This window comes from Gigantopelta aegis, chromosome 6 (genome assembly GCF_016097555.1).
Source record: "Gigantopelta aegis isolate Gae_Host chromosome 6, Gae_host_genome, whole genome shotgun sequence".
In the NCBI taxonomy this organism is placed as follows: domain Eukaryota; kingdom Metazoa; phylum Mollusca; class Gastropoda; order Neomphalida; family Peltospiridae; genus Gigantopelta; species Gigantopelta aegis.
Window position 1 is genome coordinate 84,455,256 of NC_054704.1, and position 27,461 is coordinate 84,482,716.

Sequence of the window (27,461 nt, forward strand, 5' to 3'; positions counted from 1 at the left end):
TCAATCGATTATGTAAATGATATACGGAATTAATGAGATAATCGACATCGTAATGTCGAGAGAATAACTATGTGTGAAGTAAATATTTTAACATGCAGAAGTGCGTGTCGTCTGTGGTGCGACAGGTCATACGATCGATCGCCCTTGGTGGCCTAGAGTTTCCATGACAAATCTCAAAGACTGTGCAAAAAAAAAAAAAAATAATAATAAAAAAAAAAAATCTCTAGCTCTTAATCAATTTAAGGACTTTACAACACCTTGACCGGTTTCAACCATCACATCGAGGACACTTCCCCCCCCCCCCCCCCCCCCCCCCGCCGCAAAAAAAAGAAAAAAGAAAAAAAAAAGAAACACCACGAATTGCAATGGAAAACCCCCTAAAAGTAAATACACTAAAAACCAAGCTAAATGTTTTACAAAATTTTTATTCATTATCTATTAACAAAAACAGATGTGCTATTTACATATTATTCATATTATTGCATGCTGTGTATGAAAAGGAAAATATTTACATAATAGTGTAAAGTGATTATTATAATTAAATGATTTGCTCATGCTGTGTGTTATCACACGTGTATTGCATGATTTGTTTCAACACCAATGAGAATTGAAAACTGTTGAAAAAAGATTACGTGTATGACTATAACACACGTTTAATGAAAATAATGCCCCAAAAGCGTTTTAACATGTGTGCCGAGTTCATTATATCACCAATGTATCAGCACACCATGTAGAATTCTCAACATGACTGACTTTTGACTAATATTGTTGAAACTCACACGCCGTTCAATACCATATTATCAATTTAATTCATCACTACCTCAATATTTACTAAACGTTTTGCACTCCACGTTTTGTTTGGGGAAGACCCTGTTTTGTCCTTCACTCGACTTTCCGGTGAATTATTCACATGCATGACAGATTACTTGTGTATCAGTATTGTAATAGTAACCAAATAGAGGACGAGGTGCATCCACTATCCTAGGCCTTATACAAATCACAAAGAAATTATTTATTTCAAATATATACTGATAAAAAGAAATAAGGGAACATATGGTATCTCAAACCAAATTTAAATCACCATTAAAGTAGTTATGCCTGTATAAAACACAGATATGTAATGTGGCATTGAATATCAGTACTGTGGGTAGGTCTACCGTAACAGAGTTAACTTCCTTATACTCTTGGTGGTGGCTTTGGTTGCAGTAAATATTATCTGGTACTATTTGTGTGTTCCTTTATTTCTTTCCATCAGTATATTTTTGTTCGTAAGTTACAAATTAAGAGGAAATATGATCTCTACATTCTTCAACTGGATCCATCCACTTTGCTCTCATCAATCGTTTCACAATTCACATGTTTTTCAATTAAGATTGGGGCAAGTGGAAACTGCTAATATAATTTATTTTGTATATATTTAAAATGTATCTGTTATTGTATATGCGTTGTTATATGTTCTTATTATACTGTATTCTCCACAATTCAATAAACATAATTAAATGAACTCGATTTGAATTTCCAAATTTGATAAAACAAACGACTTGGAAAATGCTTCGAATCTGCCCCCATCCCTCCCAATTCTCGTAAGAGACATTAATCTAAGTAAAAAAGATACGACTAAAATAGGCATGTTCCAAATAAAGAGATAATTTCTATAGTTTAATTATCCACAAAACATTCTGAAGATCAAATTTCACTCCTTTCACAATCAATATAAATCTGCAAATTACCAGAAATATTATTTTTGAAGGACCAAATGCCAGCACCACAACCCGTACAATATTCTCTATTCCACAACAAAAATCAGATGACCACCTATCTGGACAGTTGAGTTACATGATTTAAAATAGCACATTTTCATACATGTGCAAAATGTATTTATAACTTTAAGAATGTTTTTTTATATTATTAGTTATTAAATGAGAGAAAGTGAAAAAACATGTATATGTATATGTATGTATGTATGTATGTATACGACATTAAATTAAAGACTCCAAGCTCCAAGTAATGGAGTCACGGAGTTCATGTCACACTGTGGTAATAAATGACAAACAAAGATACCTGTTTTAGCAGATGAAAGTTTCACCACAAAGATGCCTGTTTTAGCAGTTGAAGGTTTACAACAAACATATTAGCATGTTGTTCAGTGTGACTGACAGACTGGATCCATTTAAATGATTTTACTACCTGGGTATCTACCTCTAGTAGATGAATTAATTAGTGGTCTATATTAATGGCTACGAACTCAAGAGAGTCCTTTTACATCAAATGGTCTGAGCAGGTGGTCAGAAAACAGGATACAGGCCAGCATAAACTGAGTCACTGTTCACTAAATTCACTTCCACCAGTAATATGCAAGACTGTTGAGTATTATGACAGTACCTTATGCCAAGTCATATTATACATATCTGTATTACACATTATACGTAACCATATTACACAGGCAATGCAAATATCAGTGATGGAAATGTTAATAAAATTTGTATTATGTAGTAGCTTTTGTATAGATAGTGTTGGCTAGCAATAACTTCATACAGAAGGTTGCTGCCTCGAATCCTCCCAGCGCGCCCCAGCCGTGTTGAATGCAGGTTAAGGCATTTCATACACTACTCTATTGTATATAAACCACATTGTATGACACAAACAAAGCACAATGTAAACATTTTGTTACATATTTGATACCTGATTCCTATCAACATCTTGTCAGCTAGAAAAATATCTTCATATATGAAATTTCTAGCAACCCCCATACCCACTGTCACTTGACTCAAAACACTTAATTTGAAGATGTAACTACACATTGAGATATACTTTTGTTTTTTCTCATTTCCAAATTTAACCAACTATTTTAATTGTAGAATAGTTTTGTGTTTACTGTCATCATCTTGAATGTTTCTTAAGAATATATTTTTAAATTATCACTAAAGTCCTTTGTTTTGGTTTTTTTAATTCTTGAAAAACAATAATAGTATTTTAAACTGATTTAAAATTCCATTCAAAAGTGAAGATATGGGAATAGTGTTTGTTAAATTGGCATGAACACAAGAGCCAAAATCTACATGCCAATAGGTCCCCTATCACTGATTTTACCAGACCGCACAGAATGATTTTTTATACAGTGAAACCTCTCAAGATCGGACCCTCTGTAAACCGGAATTCTCTCAAAACCGAATGTTTTACAGAGTCCATTTTTAAAAACCAGTGCAGAATCGGATCCCTCTTAATACCGGACATTTGTCTTGGTCCCAAGGGTGTCGAGTTTAGATGGGTTTCACTGTATACAAAACCTGCCAAACATGCGGCATGTATGAAGGCTGTCAGAAAAGGATACTAGCTTGTCTTAACACTCATGAAGACAAAGAGCCCAAGGAATCACTTTTTAAGCAATGCAATACTCATTACAGGATCATCATTACCGAATCCTTTTTCATTTGTGATGTGTCATTTTGAAGGTTTTTTGTTGTTTTTGCACTGGCTTACATCCCACTTGACTAACAAAAAGTAACATGTACAGATGTTTCTGGTTTCAACCATGTCTACACCATTTTATATTTAACAAAAAAGTGATTTTAATATAAAATACAATTTTTATCTTTTCATTTAACAATATACAGTGCAATAATAATTATCCAAATTTTTACACATATTTTATTAATCAGGACCAATTAATTGTTTAGATTATGCCTAAATACTCAATTCCTTACATACGTTGAATTATTTAGCTTCTTTCCATCAAGTATTCACTTTAGGACTAACGGATTATTATTTAGTTTTTTTTGCATGAATCTATACAGAAAGAGAATGAGGGAGAATTTAAAATATGATTATTTGCTTTTGCATACATACTAAATGGACACACTTGAGACTTGAGCCTACAACTGCACGTGTTTTACCCAAACGTAAAGGTAGCCAGTCCTGTCACCACATGGTATAGTACTTCTGTCCAAAAATTTGTTCCTTGCTTCACTTTCACTTTCACTTAGTCATGTCCACTGTTTTTGGGCATACAGATCTTATTTAAAAGCCCATAATTTTGAAATCTTGTCTGGAAACGAGTAAATGCTTATGTTCACGATCAGCTGAATTGTTCTGAACACAGAACATCTCGACAAATCAATAGGATGCATATGTAACAGGTATTTATGAAAACTAACATTGTCAAAAGTATGGCATGTACCAAATGCCCACATACAAAATCCTGTATTGAACTAATGTAGGCAGACAGCCAAGATCCAAACAGACGTAACTAAATTAATGTTGTAAGCAATTTTCATCCAGAAGTACAAGACAACATTATCTGAGGACCATGGGGCTTTATAGGACATTATTACATGGGCAGGTCTTGTAGATCCCTGGGTGGTCTTTAATACAAGGGCAGATCTTGTAGATCCATGAGTAATGTTTATTATAAGGGAAGATGTCATAGATCCCCAAGTGGACATTATTACAAGGGCAGGTCTTGTACATCCCTGGGTGGTCTTTAATACAAGGGCAGGTCTTGTAGATCCCCGGATGGCCTTTAATACAAGGGCAGGTCTTGTAGATCCCCGGATGGCCTTTAATACAAGGGCAGGTCTTGTAGATCCCTGAGTAGTGTTTATTATAAGGGAAGATGTCATAGATCCCCAAGTGGACTTCATTACAAGGGCAGGTCTTGTACATCCCCGGATGGACTTTAATACAAGGGCAGGTCTTGTAGATCCTTGAGTAGTGTTTATTATAAGGGAAGATATCATAGATCCCCAAGTGGACTTCATTACAAGGGCAGGTCTTAATTGTACATCCCTGGGTGGTCTTTAATACAAGGGCAGGGGCCTAATTCACTAAACTCTCGCAACGTTGCGATCTGGCAGTGCAATGCTGTAAGACTTGCAAAGAGGATGCTTTGTTGTCTAGCAGAGCCTAAGAGCACTTTGTGAATTGGGCCCCAGGTCTTGTAGATTCCCGACGCCACTGTGACATGTTTCCAACAAAGATCCTATTTAAAACACTAACTTATTTACAATATCACGGTCTGTATGTCCAACACGGTTCTGGTCATTCCAATGTTTGTGGTAGCTTAAATTTAATTTTACTTATCAATATATATATATATTTTTAAAAAAAATTGTAAATACAAAATTATTTGGAAGTAAAATCCAGTTTGAGCTACTATAAACATCAGGACGAAAACACATACAATGGATATATAAGACACTTCCAAACAATAATATTTAATATACTAAGTTAATCATTAAAAAGGCTCTATTAGTAGGAAACATATTACAAAATGAGGACATCTCCATGTGTGATTAGTGGCTGAGCCGAGACCAAGTCTGTTGTGAATCTTCTCCACTGTACAGATCTCACACAGCAGGTATTAGGATATTGGTTTATCACATCTAGGGAGGTGGTTGGGAAGAAGGTCGTGGAGACACTGTAAATGTTATACAAAGCCTGATGCACTTTTTGTCTTTATGGTTATTTGGTGGGAGTAAAATGTTGTTTTGAGGATGATGGGAGCACTGAAACATATTGCAATCAGTTCACCTATCAACCAGCACTGGCATAAAGCTGTGATAGTCAGACAAGCTGTGATGTATTCAGAGAAACCTCTCTGAAATGTATGACACTGGCTCGTGTCGCATCTTCCAAAAGAGATCAATGTAGAGCATCAGTAAGATCCAGCTCCTGTCCGACTGGACATTCAGTTATTTATTATTTTGTGGAGTCCACCAAGTTGTTCAGTTCTCTCACGACAAAGTTCTTCAAGATAAGCATCAGAATGGACTTGTTATTTCTATCAGGTGGGACCAGCAGGCACTGGTACAGGTGTAGACGTCTGGAGCCAAGTTCACAAAACAAAGCTGTTTATGACACTTACACATGTGTAACTAAGGCATTTAAGATAAACAGGCTTCGTAAATACAGCCACGTAAGTTTATGTCTGTGACTAGCAGTTATACAAATGGTTCACTTACATGTGTTTGGCATCGATTTCACAGAGAAAATTACATCATTATGGAAGATGGAACATTGGAAGGACAAAAGAAAATGAAATATGCATACTTCAAATGGTATTTGTTGTACTGTTAGTAATGGTTTAGTTGTAGATTAACATTTACATGTAAAACTAGACTTACGAAGTTTTGTGAAACTGGGTCCTGGACTTTACCGTATAGGAGTCTTTAGTCACAACCATGTGAGTATTGGTAGTCAGCAACATAATGGTTTTAATATTTATCTAATCTTATACTGGCATAGCCATCTACAGCTGCTGTCAACATCATCAGTATATCAATGTGAAATATACTCAATAGGAAATGAGGAATATTTGCATAAAACCATTCAGTATTGCTAGTAACCACTAGTAACTCTATGTTGTCATCAGTAACTTTGTTTTCATCAATAACTCTGCATTGTTACCAGTAACTCTGTTGTCATCAGTAACTTTGTGTTTTCACCAATAACTGTTTTCATCAATGACTCTGCGTTGTCACCAATAACTCTGTTGTCACCAGTAACTCTGTGTTGTTACCAATAACTCTGTTTTCATCAATAACTCTGTGTTGTCACCAGTAACTCTGTGTTGTTACCAATAACTCTGTTTTCATTAATAATTCTGTGTTGTCACCAGTAACTGTTGTCACCAATAACTCTGTTTTCATCAATAATTCTGTATGTCACCAGTAACTGTTGTCACCAGTAACCCTGTGTTGTCGCCAATAACTCTGTTTTCATCAATAACTGTGTTGTCACCAGTAATTCTGTGCTGAATGAAATCAGCAGATAAATGAGGACATTTCCCATCACCAACAGCTCCAAGTTGAAAGGAATCAGTAGCCAAATATCAATATATCAATGCTATGAAACTGCTATGTTGAAAGAAATTATCTAGTTCCTAGAACTTGCATCACCACCAACAGCATTATGCTGACTGGAATCAGTAGCCATATGAGGAATATTTGCGCAACTGTCTAGCTACTAGGATTCCAGTCATAACCATTGACTGTGTGGAACAGAAATCAGTAGCAAAATCAGGAATATTGGCACTACCAAATGAGGAATAGTCACACAGACACCTACCATGGGTGCCATGGTTCCCTTCACCACCAATAACTCTATGTTGACTGGAATTCGTAACCAAGTGAGGAATATTCACACAAACACCAAGGTTCTAGGATTGCTGCCACCGTCAACAGCTCGACGCTGACTGGAATCAGTAACCGTGAGATGAATGAGTGGAATGAGTGGAGTCTGAAACAACAAACAGAACTGAGTGATAGTGATACATACCTGGGTAATATGATCTGTATTTAAGTCACTGTTAGTGACACACATGTGGATAATATGATCTGTATTAACTGATTGTTAGTGACACATATGTGGGTAATATGATCTGTATTAACTGATTGTTAGTGACACATATCTGGGTAATATAATCTGTATTAACTGATTGTTAGTGACACATATCTGGGTAATATAATCTGTATTAACTGATTGTTAGTGACACATATGTGGGTAATATGATCTGTATTAACTGACTGTTAGTGACAAATACCTGGGTAATATGATCTGCATTGTACACCTTAATAACATGTATACTTATAGCATAACACAGGGTTCATAGCCTTAAAGACCAAACAAATTCAAAGAGTTTTACCTACCATTTTCAAAGACTTTTACACAGCGGTCAAAGACAATAGAATGTGATAAAAATACCAAATCAGTTTGTTTACGTTGCTGTCCATGGCAACAAATTCTTAGTTTTTTTTACATGTATCATGACAGGTAAAACCTTGTAACTGGAAAATATCAAGTGTATGCAGCTGTAAAAGATCATCATTGCTTTGACTATGATTTGTGAGAATTTAAAGACTTTTATTAAAATTCAAAGACTTTCAAAGATTTTCAAAGACCAAGTAGCTACAAACCCTGATAACACATCACAACACATACATGTACCTGTGAACAATGATAGTCTGCCTACTACATAGCACATGTAAACAAAGAATTTACCCGTGAGAGGGAATTTACATGTGGACGGTATATAGCACATCTAGACAGTAAAGAATTTACCTGTGAACAGTATAAAGCACATCTAGACAGTAAAGAATATACCTGTGAACAGTATATAGCAAATCTAGACATAGAATATACCTGTGAACAGTATATAGCACATCTAGGCAAAGAATATACCTGTGAACAGTATATAGCACATCTAGACATAGAATATACCTGTGAACAGTATATAGCACATCTAGACATAGAATACACCTGTGAACAGTATATAGCACATCTAGACATAGAATGTACCTGTGAACAGTATATAGCACATATAGTCAGTAAAGAATTGACATATTAATGATATATATAGCACATTAGACAGTCAAGAACTGACCTATTAACTAGTATAGCACATCTAGACAGTAAAGAATTTACCTGTGAAGGGTGGCAGTCCATAGAGAGGGGAGGACCGAGAGAGGAGACTGTGAGATGAGCTGTAGAGCGGAGGTAAGCCTGAAACCAGCAAAGCAATCTACAGAGTGAGCCACGACACAAACGAACTCGATGCGACTCTAACAAGATGGATGTGGTGGCCGCTAGATACAACTAAAGCACTACTGAACTAAATTACATGTTCTGTAAATCATTAAATATTAACAATCTGAAAATTTGGCAAAACTGAAACAAGAAACATATTAGCAATATAAAACTTTAGTGAGGTCGGTATATTACAAAAAAAAAAAAATATATATATATATATATTATTTTTTTATTTTTAAATTTTTAAAATTAAAAAAAAAAAAAAAAAAATAAAAAATTGAAGAAAAAATTTAATTAAGTAAAATTTTTAGGACTGGTTGAAATATGTTGACATTATGTTTTATACATCAAAGTGAAACTGTTTACAGACAATTTAAATTTAATTTTAATGTTTGTTGGAATGTTTTTGTTTAAATTTTTCTTTTTAAATTTAGTCATGAAATATGAGCATTTTGTATGGCCTTGCTAATGGCTGGGATAAAAAAAAGTTTATTTTATTTAACAACGCCACTAGAGCACATCGATTTTTTATCTTTTATGACAGGCAGCAAGGGATCTTTTATATGCGCTTCCCACAGGCAGGATAGCACAAACCATGGCCTTTGTTGAACCATTTATGGATCACTGGTAGGTGCAAGTGGTTTACACCTACCCATTGAGCCTTGCGGAGCACTCACTCAGGGTTTGGAGTCGGTATCTGGATTAAAAATACCATGCCTCGACTGGGATCCGAACCCAGTACCTACCAGCTTGTAGACCGATGGCCTAACCACGACGCCACCGAGGCCGGTCTGGCCGGGATCAAGCATAAACCCTGAGAAACTCCACAGATATTTAACATGAAATGAAATGAAATGAATATTATATTTATTTGTGTGTATGTTCCACAGGTACATGCCTTCAGTACATACCAGAGCACTGGCTGGAATGTGAAATAAGTTTTACCACTGAACTACGTCCTGCAATCAATACTACGGTTTCTGCCAGAGGGTAAAATGGGTATGGCACCATACCCAAATTGTTTTGCAAATTTTAGTTTTTTAAGTTGAACTTTTAAACAAAATTAATGACTTTATCATTACTGTATGATTTTCTTAACCCTAACCCTAAACCTGACCCATTTTCTTTCTGGGGGGAGGTCCACCATATCCCCTTATCGACTGCTGTTGCATTCTGCCATATCCAAAAAAAAAATTCTGTCAGAAACACTGAATACTAAGTTAATTTCAAAGCCATCTACATTGACATGATGACACAAGTAGGCGTTCAGTCTATCTAGCCACCCATCACCATACTGAGTCTATGCACATCAAGTTCAGAGTGATCTCAACAGTCTGCTCTCGTGTTAGTACTGCTAGCTAATGTTACAAAGAATCATATACTAGTGGAAAAAAGTAACTGTGTATGGTTATCATGTTGATAAAAACATAATTTCAAGACATAAAACGATAAAATGATCATATAGCATTATTTATTAGGCAATTAAGCAAAACGTCAATTCATTTAAAATGTCACAGCATCCGTCATTTCATCGGTATTGGGGATGAAAGACATGGGGGGTAAAAAAACAGTTCACAAAGTTAATAGCGCGTATGGCCACCGTTTGAATCGATGCAGGCCTGGCACCGTCACCTCATAGAGCCTACCAAATTGTTGAAGAATGCCTGGGGAATGCCGTTCCAGATCTGTACTAACGTCTGACCAAGCGCTCTCAACGTCAGCGGCTGGTTAGGCAGTGCACGTACACAACGTTGCATCTCATCCCAGACGTGCTCGATTGGTGCAAGATCGGGTGAGACCGCAGGCCACTTCAACACATCGATGTTCTGCTGTGCTAGAAAATCCCATTACCACCCGGGCGACGTGAGGTCTAGCATTGTCATGCTGAAGCGTGATGTGACGTTGCTGTCCTTGCACAAATGGGATGACGTGAGCCTGAATAATGTCGTCACGGTAGCGTACAGCGTTCAAATTGCCATCGATGACCACAAGAGGTGTTCGTCCAGTTGACGTGATGCCACCCCAAACCATGACACTGCCTCCGCCAAATGCACGTCGCTCCACAACACAGGCGTCACTAAAACGTTCTCCAACACGACGATACACTCTTGAACGGCCGTCACTGCTGTCCAAGTGAAACCTGGACTCGTCCGTAAACAGTATACCCGCCCAGTCACGGCGATTAAAGTGCAAGTGTCTTCTACACCAAGCCAAACGTGCTACACGATGACGTCTTAGCAAAACTGAACGGACAGCCGGGCGTCGCGGACGGATACCATGTTCACGTAATCGATTCCGTACAGTTCTGGGATTAATGGCACGCAATCCAGGAATGGTCCGCGCTGTCAGACTTGCCGTTTGGAATCGATTCCTGAGGTACACGAGTCTGATGTGGTTGTCCTGCTGTCGTGACGTCACGCGTGGACGGCCTGCACGTTGTTGGTCTCTGACATTACCAACATGTTGATAACGTCTCCACAAAGCCTGAATACTGTTTATGTGTACACCAAATTGCGTAGCGACAGCGCGATGGCGCATACCAGCCTGGATCATGCCAATTGCGCGAAGGCGGTCATTTTCTTTTAACCTGGGCATTGCTCTGCTACAATTTTCAACAGAAATAACCTGCTTTTCTGTACCCCCGGTTGGCATGCAATGACCCGACAGTTGAAAAGTCGACAAAAACTTGAAAAGTAACATGTTGGGAGAAAAAAATGAGAAAAACATGTTCATGTCCCAGAAGCAAAACTGCACGTGCAAATACGGTATTGATCCAGCTATTGTGTGGCGGTGCGTTCACTGGTAACATGTACAAGACATCAGGCTAAAATATTGAGCGGTTTTATTTTCATCCGATTTTTTAGGTTACACAGTTACTTTTTTCCACTAGTATATTTTGAGAGAAACTGAAAGCAAAAGTTTTAATAAAATTGTTAACTAGGATATATACAAATATTTCATACAACATACATGTGTATATGTTAATATGTACAAAAATATTTCATACAACATACATGTGTATATGTTAATATAAGTGTTACGTCCCAGTTAATATGTACAAAAATATTTTTAACCATATGGGAAATAATAGTTAGTTTTTTTATTTAACTACACCACTAGAGCACATTGATTTAATGACGACACAAAGATTGTGTTGTTTAATGACACCACCGGAGCACATTGGATGTCAAACATTTTGTTAATTCTTAATTCTGACATATAGTCTTAGAGAGAGGAAACCCGCTATATTTTTCCATTTGAGGCAAGAGATCTTTTATATGATCCATCCCAGACAAAATAGCATATACCGCTGCCTTTGATATACCGGCTCATATTGGCTAGAACGAGATATAGCCCAATGGGCCCACTAACAGGAATCGATCCTAGACCGACCACACATCAAGTGAGCACTTTACCACTGAGCTATGTCACGCCCAAAACATTAGTAAGAATTCTATTTAAAACATCAATAAATGCACTACCTGGTATTTGAGGTGATGGTTGCAGTTGAGTGACTGGAGTTGTCTGCCCTTGTATCTGTGTGACCTGAGGTGACATCGGGTGACCCGACTGCGAGCTGAAGGTTGTCGGCCGTGCTGTTTTGCTGCTAACAGGCTGAGAGTGCGAACTCCGACTTCCTGAAAGCGTAAAGTTCACTTATATTACCAGTAATCAGGAAACAGAAGGAGAATGCTTGGTTTACGACTTCCCAACCCATTATTTAATCAGTGGCTGTAGAGACGGTGTCAAATATAAACTAATTGTGACATCTCTTAAGTTCTCCAGATGACAATTTAATAAAAATTATGCTTTATGATTCAAACAATTATATCACTGGTTTGTGTCAACCTACAAGGTGATTCAATCCATTCTTGTAACCTGTTAACACAAGCTTTCACAGTGCATCAAACAAGCCATTCATGTGGATATCACAGTCTTTACAAAGTAAAGTTTGTTTGTTTTCTTTAATGACACCACCAGAGCACTTTGATTTATTAATCATCGGCTACTGGATGTCAAACATTTGATAATTCTGACTCGTAGTCAATAGAGGAAACCCGCTACATTTTCTTAATGCAGCAAGGGATCTTTTATATGCATTTTCCCCACAAACATGAAAGCACATACAACAGCCTTTGACCAGTTGTGGTGCATTGGGTGGAATGAGAACAAATCCAATCAGTTGAATGGATCCACCAAGGTGGTTTGATCCTGCGACATAAGCACCTCAAGCGAGCGCTCAACTGACTAAGCTAAATCCCACCCCCAGTCTTTATAAAGTTTGGACTTCACCACATTTGTAAAAACATTCTCCAGTTAGGCTACCTTTTACAAACAGCAGTATACATGCACTGTTCAGACAGTTTTACCAGCTTACTGGGGACATAAAAAAACCCACTACAGTGCCATGACTTCTCTCTATTGATATCCACGTCCATCCACTTATTAAAGTATCATTTCTAAAGTTGACAACCACAAATGCCTATGTCCGAAGTCTGATATTCTTACATTTTTGCAAATAGTGAACGTAACTGGTTGTGTTTTTTATTTTTATTTCTCAATTCCCTTAAATTTTATGACATAAATGCTGTTTATAAACGTTTTTGTGACGTCATGTGTGTGACGCTGACAAAAATGTGAAAATAAATAACGACAACTATGCCGATTTATGAATCTTCATTACTGAGCAGCAGTTATCGTGATGAGTGTTCGGAATAAGTGAAATTGGTAATAATGGCTGGTATTGTCATTAATAAAACAATAAAATACAAAAATTATATTAGTAGCAACAGTTGTATTACACGTAAAAACATATTTTTTAATCGGCTTGCTCTATAATTATTTGATAAAACGGATAACTTGAAACACAATAGTATTTACCAGGTTTTTGTTAATGCTGCATTCATTCTGAAAAATTAGGCCTATTATTTAAACAATAAAAAAAAAAAAAGCATTTATTGAATTAGAATGGGGATAACTATGATGTATTTGACTATTTGTGGACGTTCATGTTGGTTTTACAATCGCAAACATCTGTTTTACCATCTCCTCATCGCCGGTAAAACTCAATTTGCAACTTTAAAACCTGCATTAACGTCCACAAATAGTCAAATACAACACAGTTATCACCTGAATAATAACACCAAATTGTTACCTGCTACAAGAGCTGAACCTTGCTGCTGTAAAGATGGCGACACGACTGCGTATGACCCCGTTACCGGGTGGTCCCTCGAGGAAGAGGACGACAGTTTGAGACTCTGGTATCCCGGCAGGAGATCTCCCGAGAAAGAGTTCAACACACTCGACACGGACGATGTATTGTACGGCGCAACCCTCTCTGGCTGACTCGCCGGCCACATTACCTGACCTTTATTCTGACCACCGCCGCCTCGGTTTGACTGAGAAACCTTCACGTGAGATGACTGCGGCAAGGAAGTGGCCTTCATCTCCGATTCAATGACTTTCGACAGAAACGATTGACTGGTGGACTGTTCTCGGATGTGTGAATTGCTCGTGGTCGGCGAGGTGTGTGGGGACATTGCGACTCTAGACGACGTTGGTGAGTTTCTTGAAGCCGAGTCGGTCAGTTTAGTCGGTGACCCGTGGGTGATCCCCGGCCGCCTGCCACCCATAGAGGAAAGTTGGGAATTCCCGTGCACCTGTGACACGCTCGTCTGTCTGCTGGTCGTCGATGACGCCACCGCCACATAAGACGATGCAGACTGACGGTTGTTGGCCGGAGAATACAACGTGCGCGACACGTGCGAAGGTGAAGGCTGTCTGTTGGCGAGACCAGAGCTCTGCTGGGTTTGACCCGCACTCGGCGCCTTCTGGTGAGCTTGTGCCGGATGTCTGTGCAGCGTTCCCGACTGATAAATCTGCATGTCACTCTTCCCTGATGACGACACTGAGGATTTCTGACCACTGCTCTGCACAGTTTTAGATTGTTGAGGAGATAACCTCATCTGAGCTGCGTTGCTCGCGGGCAGAGGCTGTTTAAACAACTGATGCCTGACCGAACTGTCCACTGAAGATTTGTGTGCATCGTGAGCTTTCCTGCTCTCCGTCTGCTGGGAGCTCAGCCCGTGATGAGAGCGGTCTTTAACCAGACCAGACATCTTGCCCGACCCAGCCATCTGCAGGAGTCTCTGGTGAAGCTGTTTCATGGCTTCCTTGTCTATTATAGAGTTTGCCGACACACTTCCCCGATCCTGTTTCACATGACTGGAATCGACCTTCACCCTGGAGTCTATTATATTCACTTGAGCACCTGGTACCTGAGAAAGTGATTTACTCTGGTGAGAACTGACAACCTTCTGTGGTCTCGGCTCGGAGTGTATGTAATTCTGTTGTTTCAGAAACTGCTCGTACTGTTTGTTTCCACTAGACTGGTACTTGGCCGACTGGGATGACAAGGGACTGGTGAGCATGGACTGAAGTCTTGGAGTAGACAAAAGATCGGTTGTCTGGTTACTGATGCTGTGAGGAGGTTCGTCCTGTGTGCTCACGGCCGCACTCAAAATCAAATGTTTCTGGAACTCGGCCATGAAGGGCGATTCTCGGCTGCCTGCCAGGACAGCTGTTGGTTTGTGAAGCGAAGTCGTGGTTTTGGTTTTGGTTGCTGAAGGTTTCTGCAGTATGTCGGCCACTAGGTTGCGTGCCGGTGTTTCAGATATGTGTGCAGTGCTCTCAGTAGATACGCTTGTGGAATGTTTGGGTTGAGTCACGAGCGAGGTTGATTTCACCGTCGTACTGCCAGCGCTGCTACCCACAGTGGTGGTAGTGACTGGGGTTTTGTCGGGGTAGTCCAGTAACATGGAGATCTGCGGCTCTGCGGTCCCGATCGACGACAGAAGACAATCGAAATCTTCACTTGTAATGTAGTCCTCGATGTTGATGCAGTCCGAGTCAAGATCGGGACCACTCACTACTTTCTCCTCCTCTCCCGAGCTGCTCACGATTTCCACCACATCTGTAGTTTTCTTCACACTCGGCGTAACCAGGGGGTTCTTGTTTACAAGGTCCCGGTTTACCGGTATGGTGGGTGGGGTGGGAGAGGCTGCCTTGGCCGTCAGTAATGTCTTTCTGGCTTTATTTCTGAAAGGAAACAGCAGAACAATTTCATATATTCTGAAGTCCTAACTTTTGTTTATAAAAAAACAAACAAAAAACAACAAAGAAAAAGACAGAGAGGAAACCGCTGCCACCGCGCCATGAGTTACTCTTTTTGATTATAGCAAGGGATCTGTTATATGCACCATCCTTCCACAGACAGGATAGTACATACCATGGCCTTTGATATACCAACTGTGGTGAACTGGCTGGAATGAGAAATTGCCCAATGGCACTACAGTAAAACGAAAATTTGACCTAATAAACAAAAGGGTGAAGTAGAACATTTCTAATTCCAGTTAAAGCCATAAATTATTTAATATTTACAGCACCTTGTATGTTATTCTAGGCAATAATGTTTGTATTAAAAACCCATGTAACTCAGCACTGAAGAACTCACAGACTTGAAGCAAACTGAAATACAATTTGAACATAGACATATCTACTCACTGGTTTGTCCAGTTGGCATGAACCGATCGACTTTGTTTAAATAACATCCTGAAAAAGGAAATACATAATATTATTTTGTTTTTTACAATAACTATACATACATTTATAGGTAGCAAGTACATTAATTATAATAATTGTTTTCGTAAAACAGAATGTTAACAATAATTCACACTGGAGTTATGATAGTACAAACTGGAGATACGATAGTACCCACCTGGTTTGCATCCAGCCTTGAGGCCACAGAGGTTTGACTTCAGAGTTATAGTACCTACTGGAGTTACAGTAGTACACACTGGAGTTATGATAGTACACACGTGATTTATGATAGTACCCACTGGAGTTACGATAGTACACACTGGAGTTATGATAGTACACACTGGAGTTAATATAGTAGCTACTGCAGTTACGATAGTACACACTGGAGTTACGATAGTACACACTGGAGTTACGATAGTACACACTGGAGTTAATATAGTACACACTGCAGTTACGATAGTACACACTGGAGTTACGATAGTAACTCAGTGTTCGAGATTAAATTTTTTAGCCAGTATCCCAATTGGATACTACCATTTCAAAATCTACTGGGTTCTTGAAGTCTGGTATCCGAAATTAAATTCTGGTATCCCTGGGATATCGGGATATCATTAATCTTGAACACTGCTGATAGTACCCACCTGGTTTGCATCCAGCCCTGAGGCCACAGTGTTTTGACTTCAGCATCTAGAAACGCTCGCAGGTACTCTTCAGCAGTCTGAGCTCGCACTTTAGACACAGTAAACATCTGCATCTTCACCCGCACAACATCACACAGACCCTCCCTAAAAAATAAAACATTTTTTTCAAAGTTTAAAAACATTATGGGAACTATCACAAAGGCAGTTTGTGGAACCTCCCCTCCCCTCCATTATTGGTAATATTTTTAAAAGTTTAAAAATAAAACACACTTATCACACAGGCAAAACAAATACTTATGGGCAATATAAAAAATTTAAAAGAAAAACAAACATCATTAGCAATATCACACAGGCAATTTTTTCAAAATTAAATATTATGGACAATATCAAAAACGACCGGCCTCGGTGGTGTCATGGTTAGGCCATCAGTCTACAGGCTGGTAGGTACTGGGTACTACGTATAAATTCTATTTCACTGACTGGAAAGAAGTAAACAATTATAACTCTAAAACAGAGTAAATAATTATAACTCTAAAACAGAGTAAATAATTATAACTCTAGAACAAAATAAACAATTATAACTGTAGAAAGAAGTAAACAAGTATAACTTAAGAAAAAAGGTAAACATTTAAACCTATAGAAACAAGTGAACAATTATGACTTTAGAAAGTAAACATTATAACTTTAGAAAGGAGTAAACTATTATAACTTTAGAAAGAAGTAAATAATTATGACTTTACAAACAAGTAAACAATGATGACTTTAAAAAGAAGTTAACATACCTGATGTGGTCTGTCCACATAAACTTCTTGCGAGGTCCAATAATTCTCTTCTTGTTTGTCAAGTCCTGGTTGGTTTTCTCCTCCTCGTCACTTTCCGTGGAGGCGTAATCCTTGACACTGCTGTCTCCCTCGCCCTTCTCCTTGTTTTCAACTCTGTCAAGGGATACAGTCACACAATTACATTAATGTCAAACACACTTTTTAGGGGCGGGATGTAGCCGAGAAGTAAAGAGCCTGCCTGATGCGCTGTCAGTGTGGGATCGATCCCCGTCAGTGAGACCATTAGGCTATTTGTCATTCAAGCCAGTGCACCACAATTGATATATCAACGGCTGTGGTATATGCTGTCCTGTCTGTGGGATGGTGCATATAAAAGATTGCTTGCTACTAATGGAAAAATGTAGTGGTTTTCTCTCTAAGACTATATGTCAAAATTACAAAATGTATGACATCCAATAGCCAATGATTAATAAATGAATGTGCTCTAGTGGTGTCGTTAACAAAAACAAACCTGAACACTTGTTTGTTAATTATCCCCTGATCAATGACAAAAGCAGGGATTGGAAACCCTGAATCACTGCCTTACTAGATGGTTAATTATATCAAATCTATTAAAATAAATAAAATATATAACATAAAATGTTAGTACTCATATGGAGCAATGAAAAGCATAAAATAAAAGAGGAAAAGAAAACATACCGAAAGAAAAATCGAGAAAGGATTGATAGGATCTATCTTATTGAAAAACAGAAGGAAAGGTTTTTAAAAAAAAAAAATTCAAACTTGCAAAGATTAAAAAGATTAAACAAATCAAGTTATTCCAATTTTCTTTAACATACACAGTATTATAACTGCTATTTTATTATAGTATAAATGCTTCATTTTAAATGTCTTTTGTAAACTATTTATAATGGCCTTGAATTTTAATTTTGTTTTTGAATTTAACACTTTAAATATAATTTTTTATAGTGATTGTTAGTACTGATGTGTGGTTAACCACTGAATCAGTATGGTTTCAGTTGTAGGACAAAACCAGTTTTGGTTGTAAGAAAAAGACAAACATTTTATTTTAAATTTTTGCACATTTTTATCACCCATTCCACCCCTCCCAATTAATATTATGGGCTGCAGAAATGCATTCGCAGGCTTGCCAAAATGGGTAAAAAAAAAAGTGGCCAGGCAAGTCAATACCAAAACCCACTACTAGCACCAGCCAGCCGGGTGACTGACACATCAGTTCAGTTTATGATGTTGATCTCCAAATTCATGAAATATTTCGAACACCATACAATGTTGTCTGCAATGCAAAGTCATTGCCATTTTAACTTGGTGAAAAACAAGGATGAGTTTGGAAATCCACATTTGTTTCTAACCAAGCGTCTATTTATACCCTATTTTACATCGCTGCACCATTTTATTATATGTGTATGACTTCTGTAAAAGTCGTCCATTTTTATTTATTATTTCTTTATAACACACAAATCAACAAATCAATATTGGCTATTTTTATAAATTTCTAAATAAATTGTAAGTATTTGATTCACTGTTAGCACCGCAAACAGACAATGAAACTTATGATTTTCCAGTAATTTGTTTTGTGAAATTAATCCAAATTATTAACGAACACAATTATCATGTGTATCTTTTATTTTTTAATTACCAGACACAATTCAAGTGTAAGAAATAGCATCCATGCGATCAAAGGGAGATTACTCAATGATAAATAATCACGAGGTGACAAAACTGGTGCAGATTGTCATGCAAAATGGAAAGAAAACAGTGAGAGATGGGTACTTGTTTTTTGCTATAACAAATATAAAACTGAATTAGTGTAGCTATAATATGAACAATACAGGTACCTCATTTGTAAAGCTTTCTGGTGTTCTGCCTCGTATTGTTCCTGGAGTAATGGCATCACGTTGTCCACAACTGAAAACATGAGCAAAGTGTCAACATTTACATGTTTTGTATTTCACTTTAGTTTTAGATTAAAGTTACAATCCGGCCTTCTCATTCTGTAACACATGACATGATTACAAAATACTAGCAACCAGGTTTAATAAACCTGCAACTTACAGGTTTATGCGACAGTGTAATGTGGTTCACATAAACTCACAAATATATTTACGGGATCACTTTGTAAGAATGTATGGTTCATATTAACTCACAAACAGACAGTGTCATTGTGTAATATGTGGTTCACATTAACTCAGAGACACTGTCATTGTGTAATGTGTGGTTCACATTAACTCACAGACAGACAGTGTCGTTGTGTAATGTGTGGTTCACATTAACTCACAGACAGTGTCATTGTGTAATGTGTAGTTCACATTAACTCACAAACATATACACGTTGTACAGTCCGACAGTCGCCAAATTCGCCAATTACGAATTTCAACAACATTTTGCAAAATTTATTTTAATTTAGCAAAATAATTTCATGAAATAATTGATATTTTGTTATAAAATAAGTGCGTTTCTGCAGTTTTTGAAATTTAATAGACAATTTGGCGAAATATTTTGCTGACCCAGAGCCAGCCGTGGTTGTGTCAATGTGTAATTTACGTGAACTCACAAACATATACAGTGTCATTGTATAATATTGTGTGATTCACATGAATTCACGAACATATACACGGTGTTACTGTGTAATAATATGTGGTTCAAATGAATTCACAAACAGTGCCATTGTCTAATAATGTGTGGTTCACATAAACTCACAAACATATTCATGGTGTCACTGTGTAATAATGTGTATGTTTACATGAAATCACAAACATATTCACTATGTCACTTTATAATAATGTGTCATTCACATGAACTCACAAACACACACACGATGTAACTGTGTAGCAATGTGTGGTTTACGTGACCTCACCTTCCTTTAACTTCCTGAGTGGTTTCCTGAGTTGATCGTTCTGCTGCCCAAGTCGAAGTTTCTTGGCTCGTTTGATTAGCGTCTCCTTGCTACATGGTAGGAAGGACGACAGGTGAGTGTATATAGTTGTACGGTGACCAAACGCCATCTGACGCGAGCCAATTTCAATACTGAAACAAACAGAATAATAACAAACAGATTAATAAGACCAATAACAGATTAACATCAACTTACAAACAGATTAATAAGACCAATAACACACAGATTAATAGCAAAAGTTTGTGTTTTGTTTAACGACACCACTAGAGCACACTGATTTATTAAATATCAGTTACTGGATGTCAAACATTTGGTAATTTTGACATTTAGTCTTAGAGAGGAAACCTGCCACAATTTTCCATTAGTAGCAAGGGAATTTTTATATGCACCATCCTACAGACAGGATAGCACATACCACAGCCTTTGATATACCAGTTGTGGTGTACTAGCTGCAATGAGAAATGGGCCCACTGATGGGGATCAATCCCAAAAGATTAATATCACAGCTACAGAGAATTCTCATCTGTGGTGACAATCTGCATCATGTAATATGATTGTGGAACTTATAGGGCTCTCTAAAAAGCCGTAACTCTTTCAAAAATGGATAAATCACCAAGAAAGTAAAACTTGTTCTTAACAGTACATGAAAAAAACTATACACACAATTTCAGCTCAATTATGATACATTGAGGCATTGTGAAAAATAAAGTCTGGAAAACTATATGTCGGACAAACAGACAGACGGACCGAAACGAAATCCATAGCTCCCTCCGATTGGACCGGTAAGAGTCTTAAACACAACTGACCAGTGTGTTTGTTGTTTTTATTTAATCAGACAGTCTAACCTTCAGATGAACCCCTGAAGGAGAAACTCTTTGGCCCCTTGGAGAACCTACGGAATACAGCAGCTTTTGTTCGAGCCACTGGGGTCACTGTCTGAGCGTACGACGAAGAAGAAGATTTAATGAGATATTGTCGCGAATGACCTACTGTTCTAGACTTTGTTGTCACATAGTAACATTCTGGTAATCTGAGCAATGGCTCTTGATTTATTTTGATGCCTGTTAGTTGAATACAGGACAGACTACTAAAATATCCAGACATGGTTTCCTTACATACATCTAAAAACTTACTCTAACAACAGTTTGTTGACATTCCCAGAGAAAAACTTGCACTTTCCTTCCCGAGATTCACGAGCTGCCTACAAAGAAGATGAAACAAGTGTTAAAGAGAAGAAAAAAAAAGTGTTAGAAAGAAGACAGAAGTGCTACAAAAAATTTCAGTGATGTTCACAGACATCATACAATTTTTTTTTTAAAGTAATGATTCTTCTGTGAAAGGTCAATATGTTTTAACCTCTGCCAATTTGGTGTCTAAATTATGATAATTTTGACATTTTATTTATAAAGTGAGAGCATAAACTGTCACATAGTCAACTGCTGCTGAACAAGAACAAGGGATCTTTTTTAACACTTTTCTTCATACCATAGTATCTTGATTTACCAGTGACTGGGAAACCCAAACTAAGTTGGCAATAGATCCATGACATATCACACAAGTGGCAAGTGCCTTGTCATCGAACAGAATCATCTATTTATAAATCTAATCAACAAACCAGTACCCTCCCATTATCGACTGATATATGCAAAACTAATGTAAAAGCCTATTCGAGTCACAACTGATCTTAGCAAACATGGCTGTAAACATTGACAGGAGTTATCTATCTTGACACTAGAATGCGCAGAATAACAATGGAACATGTTCAGTGTATGTTTTGACTGGTATTTGTATTGAAGTTGTTATTGCAATATCAAAAGGAAAACCAGAAAAAGGTCTAAGTATGTGTAAACATTATTGATGATGTAACATGCACACATGGATTCTATTACTTGATATTTGTAAAATATTTCTTTCAAAACATGGACATTATTACTTAATGAAAGTTTAAGAAGTTTTAAAGGATTTAGTCGACAACAATAACTGATGGTATGGATATTGAAGAAGATGACAGTTGGGATTACTTGTTGTGAAAGTGAAAGTGAAAATAAACTTACTGAAAGCGTCATAAACAATGATTTCAACGACTGTGTTCAAAGGGTTTTAAAAAATATTTTAAAATATTAATTAAGTGCTTGTGTAAATTTTATTAGGCTATTGGACAAACTAGGATATCCTAAAATATATTACATACATCAAGACAGTGTTACATTAGTTGTTTTCTTACAGTTTGAGGTTGAAAAATGTAGATTCAACATTACAAATTTCACAGAAACTGTGATAAAATGTTTTTAAATTGTAAAGCTGGATGCATAAGAGTTAAACCAATATCTGTTTTATTTGCTCTATTATTATTAAACCAATCTGTTTTATTTGCTCCATTATATCTATAAGAGTGATGTTATTAAACCAATACCTGTTTTATTTGCTCCATTATATCTATAAGAGTGATGTTATTAAACCAATCTATTTTATTTGCTCCATTATATCTATAAGTGATGTTATTAAACCAATACCTGTTTTATTTGCTCCATTATATCTATAAGTGATGTTATTAAACCAATCTATTTTATTTGCTCCATTATATCTATAAGAGTGATGTTATTAAACCAATCTGTTTTATTTGCTCCATTATATCTATAAGAGTGATGTTATTAAACCAATACTTGTTTTATTTGCTCCATTATATCTATAAGTGATGTTATTAAACCAATCTATTTTATTTGCTCCATTATATCTATAAGAGTGATGTTATTAAACCAATACCTGTTTTATTTGCTCCATTATATCTATAAGTGATGTTATTAAACCAATCTATTTTATTTGCTCCATTATATCTATAAGAGTGATGTTATTAAACCAATACCTGTTTTATTTGCTCCATTATATCTATAAGTGATGTTATTAAACCAATCTATTTTATTTGCTCCATTATATCTATAAGTGATGTTATTAAACCAATCTATTTTATTTGCTCCATTATATCTATAAGAGTGATGTTATTAAACCAATCTGTTTTATTTGCTCCATTATATCTATAAGTGATGTTATTAAACCAATACCTGTTTTATTTGCTCCATTATATCTATAAGTGATGTTATTAAACCAATCTATTTTATTTGCTCCATTATATCTATAAGTGATGTTATTAAACCAATCTATTTTATTTGCTCCATTATATCTATAAGTGATGTTATTAAACCAATCTGTTTTATTTGCTCTGTTATATCTATAAGTGATGTTATTAAACCAATATGTTTTATTTGCTCTATTATGTCTATAAGAGTGATGTTATTAAACCAATACCTGTTTTATTTGCTCCATTATGTCTATAAGAGTGATGTTATTAAACCAATCTGTTTTATTTGCTCCATTATATCTATAAGAGTGATGTTATTAAACCAATATGTTTTATTTGCTCTATTGTCTATAAGAGTGATGTTATTAAACCAATACCTGTTTTATTTGATCCATTATGTCTATAAGAGTGATGTTATTAAACCAATCTGTTTTATTTGCTCCATTATATCTATAAGAGTGATGTTATTAAACCAATCTGTTTTATTTGCTCCATTATAGCTATACGAGTGATGTTATTAAACCAATACCTGTTTTATTTGCTCCATTATATCTATAAGAGTGATGTTATTAAACCAATACCTGTTTTATTTGCTCTATTATGTCTATAAGAGTGATGTTACTAAACCAATCTGTTTTATTTGCTCCATTATGTCTATAAGAGTGATGTTATTAAACCAATACCTGTTTTATTTGCTCTATTATGTCTATAAGAGTAATGTTATTAAACTAATACCTGTTTTATTTGCTCTATTATGTCTACAAGAGTGATGTTATTAAACTAATACCTGTTTTATTTGATCTATTATATCTATAAGAGTAATGTTATTAAACTAATACCTGTTTTATTTGCTCTATTATGTCTATTAGGCTGGCTGGCAGGTCTAGAGGTAGAGGGATGATGGATTCGGGATTACTTGGCTTCTTGTCAGTTCCGTCATGACTTCCGGAGTCGCCTCCCATTGCTTCGCTGAGGACAGCGTCGAACGTGCTTTCAATGGACTTCTCCAGCTGTCTGCTGCTGACAGTGTTCTCAACATCGTCACTGCAGCCGTTGACGACGTGACTAGGAGTAGAGGTAGACGCTGTCTGCTGCTTCAGAAGTTCAGCCACGGTGGGAGAGTTCTTTTTTCTAAAACAAAATATAGATTATTTTTAGATCAGGTGAATATATTCAAGTTATGTCCCAATTTCTTTTTTATGTTCCTGTTTTTCTTAACCCATTAACTTAACTAAAGGCCATCGGCAATCCGGAAAACGAAAAGAAAGATCAATCTGAAAACAAAACCTAACTGTTCTGTGGCTGGTTTGACGACTTCCCTTATAATTTTTCATTTCAACTTATGTTCATGCTTATATCCAATTACGGTTCAAGCACGTTGTCCTGGGAACACAACTCAGCTATGTGGGCTGTCTGTCCAGGACTGTGGGTTAATTGTTAGTGGTTAGTGAGAGAAAAAGAGGGTGTAGTGATCTTACACCTACCCACTGAGTCATTAAAACTTGCTCTAGTTGGGAGCTGGTATTGGGCAGAGAACCCAGTACCTACCAGCCTTATGTCTGATGGCTTAACCACGACACCACTACCACTTTTTGAAACAAACAATGATTCATATCCCAATATTTCCTGATGTCTGTTGGTAAAACGGTAATTTATTATCAAATTATCTGTTACAATCAGCTATTAATTCCTCAAAATGATCAAAATATTCTGCCATTGTTATCAAGCAAAAATAATTGGTATAGGGCTCAATGCTTAGGTTTTATTTCGCTTGCTGCTAGTAAACGACATATATTCAGTTGCCAAATCTCTTCATCCACTCACCACAGTTTTACCTAATATATAATTTGATAAAATAAATGCATGGCAATGTCCCCAGTAAACTTCCTGTACATAATATCATACCACACATGCTCAGGTGAAAAAAAGGGCTAAACATAAAGGCATCTATAACAAATTCTGACAATCTAAGCTGCAGTAAATATGATTTGTTTTGAAATCCTGTTATACTAATTATTAAGATATTAATAACTGATGATTATGCTTACTAGGTTCATTATATTGTGTACTCGCCAGTTGGCTACTAGCTTTTAAGAAACCCGTGGAGAGCCATGTGGTAGTACTTATAATAGTTATATCCATGGTGTATATGTCGACTGGCACGCTGCAGGTAGGAGTTTTAGCCACATGTTACTACTGTTGTCTATAGGATTTGATTTGATGGTGTACACCCTATACAGTGTGTCAGCTTGCAAGATGTATTGCCTACAGAAAGTTAATTAAAAGTTAAAGCTTATTTTGGTTAATGACACCACTAGAGCACATTGATTAATCAATCATTGGCTATTGGATGTCAAACATTTGGTAATTCTGACTCATAGTCATCAGAGGAATCCCCTACATTTTATCCTGATGCAGCAAAGGATCTTTTATATGCACTTTTCCAGACAGGAAAGCTATACCACAGTCTTTGACCAGTTGTGGTGCACTGGTTGGAACGAGAAAAACCCCAATCAGCTGAATGGATCCAGCGAGGTGGTTCGATTCTGCAATGCAAGCACTTCAAGCGATTGAGCTAAATCCAGTTCCCCAGAAGGTTAATTACTTTTTGAGCTTGTCATCGAGCGGCTTCCGTCCTCTTTTCATCTTGATTCTCTCTCCGTCGGGACCCAGCAGCAGTTTCTTCCTCTTCTTACGCTCCACCTCCACTCCATCCTTGAACTTCCTCTTCTAAAATAAAACAACACGCTCCATATTTATCTGCTGCATTTTTCATGTTATCTCCCCTCAGTGCAACATTAAAAAGAAATGCTGCTAGATCTCTATGTAAACAAGCATATCCAGATGCAAACTGAACATGCCAGACAATAAACCTGGCGATACGAAGGAAATGTTTTATTTAACAATGCACTCAACACATTTTATTTACGGTGTCAGACATATGGTTAAGGACCACACAGATAAAGACAGGAAACCCCATACGGTCCAGACTCCATAAGCGCCAGGCCAGGGCTGTTTTAGTTGACTGGCTTATCCCCTTTATTCTGTATTTAATCTGTTTGCAAATAAAACAGTATGTTCATTGCAAACTGTTTCACTAGCAACATGTGAAAATTTGCTGTTTAACCCGTCTGCCATTAGTGCTTGGTAAACATTGCAAGTTTCTGATGTGCTTGTTTTTTCCCCACTGAAGTCTATATTTATAAATATTGTGACAATATACATATACCCACACACACACACACACCCACATTCGCAACAGGATATTAATTTCCTGAATTACAGTAATTATAATGCCACCAATAGCTTTGAGAATTGTGTCAATTTCCTTTAATTATTAGAAGTCGCAGACACATCTGAATAACAAAGAGCAGCAAAAGTATGTGATGTTTAAATGCGGGAATAGTTTGAAAATAACTAGAGCTTGTCTTGATAACAATTACTTCTCAGATGAATGTACATTTTTAACATTATCATTATGAACAATGCATTTTGGGGCATTACAATAACATGGATGACCAACACCACTTCAGGTACATGAAAATGAATATTATAAATAAAAAAATAAAAAAATGGCTTTAAAAGTGAACAATATGTCGCAGTGTTTAAAAACTAGAGTCTGTTACCAGGGCTTCTAGATTATGGTAGCCCCACTCCCATGGCAAGTGATATTCAGTGTTGGGCTAGTAAATAATTACTATTGCCATGCCCAATGGCTAGTGAAAAAAAAGAAGTCAAATGTTGCAGCTAAGTCTATTTTATAAATATGAATATTCTGCTCCTACCCAACCCCCAGTGTTAGTGTGTTTAAGCTCTATCTCCCTCTTTAGGCGACATATCTGATTATTATTATTATTTAGTAAAATTGTATTAACTTAAAGTAAAGTAGGGCTAGTGAATTTTAATTGTGGCTAGTAAAA

At 36.8% G+C, this 27,461-nt stretch overlaps 1 protein-coding gene across 2 annotated transcripts in view; it reads right to left on the reverse strand.

The window, feature by feature from the left end:
* Positions 1-1,320: 1,320 nt before the first annotated feature.
* The window catches only part of LOC121374538 (ubinuclein-1-like), a 42,183-nt gene continuing 16,042 nt past the window's right edge, over positions 1,321-27,461 (reverse strand). The window contains exons 6-17 of one of the 2 annotated variants that reach the window (XM_041501642.1): positions 26,147-26,271; positions 24,381-24,672; positions 21,599-21,666; positions 20,427-20,596; positions 19,408-19,477; positions 17,549-17,701; positions 16,767-16,910; positions 16,090-16,137; positions 13,682-15,624; positions 12,009-12,164; positions 8,422-8,499; positions 1,321-7,236 (exon numbers count right to left, since the gene is read on the reverse strand). In XM_041501642.1, the coding sequence (XP_041357576.1) occupies positions 7,199-7,236; positions 8,422-8,499; positions 12,009-12,164; positions 13,682-15,624; positions 16,090-16,137; positions 16,767-16,910; positions 17,549-17,701; positions 19,408-19,477; positions 20,427-20,596; positions 21,599-21,666; positions 24,381-24,672; positions 26,147-26,271 (3,285 nt within the window). In that variant the 3' untranslated portion in view covers positions 1,321-7,198. The remainder of the gene's footprint in view (positions 7,237-8,421; positions 8,500-12,008; positions 12,165-13,681; positions 15,625-16,089; positions 16,138-16,766; positions 16,911-17,548; positions 17,702-19,407; positions 19,478-20,426; positions 20,597-21,598; positions 21,667-24,380; positions 24,673-26,146; positions 26,272-27,461) is intronic. The other variant, XM_041501643.1, reaches the window with a different exon arrangement.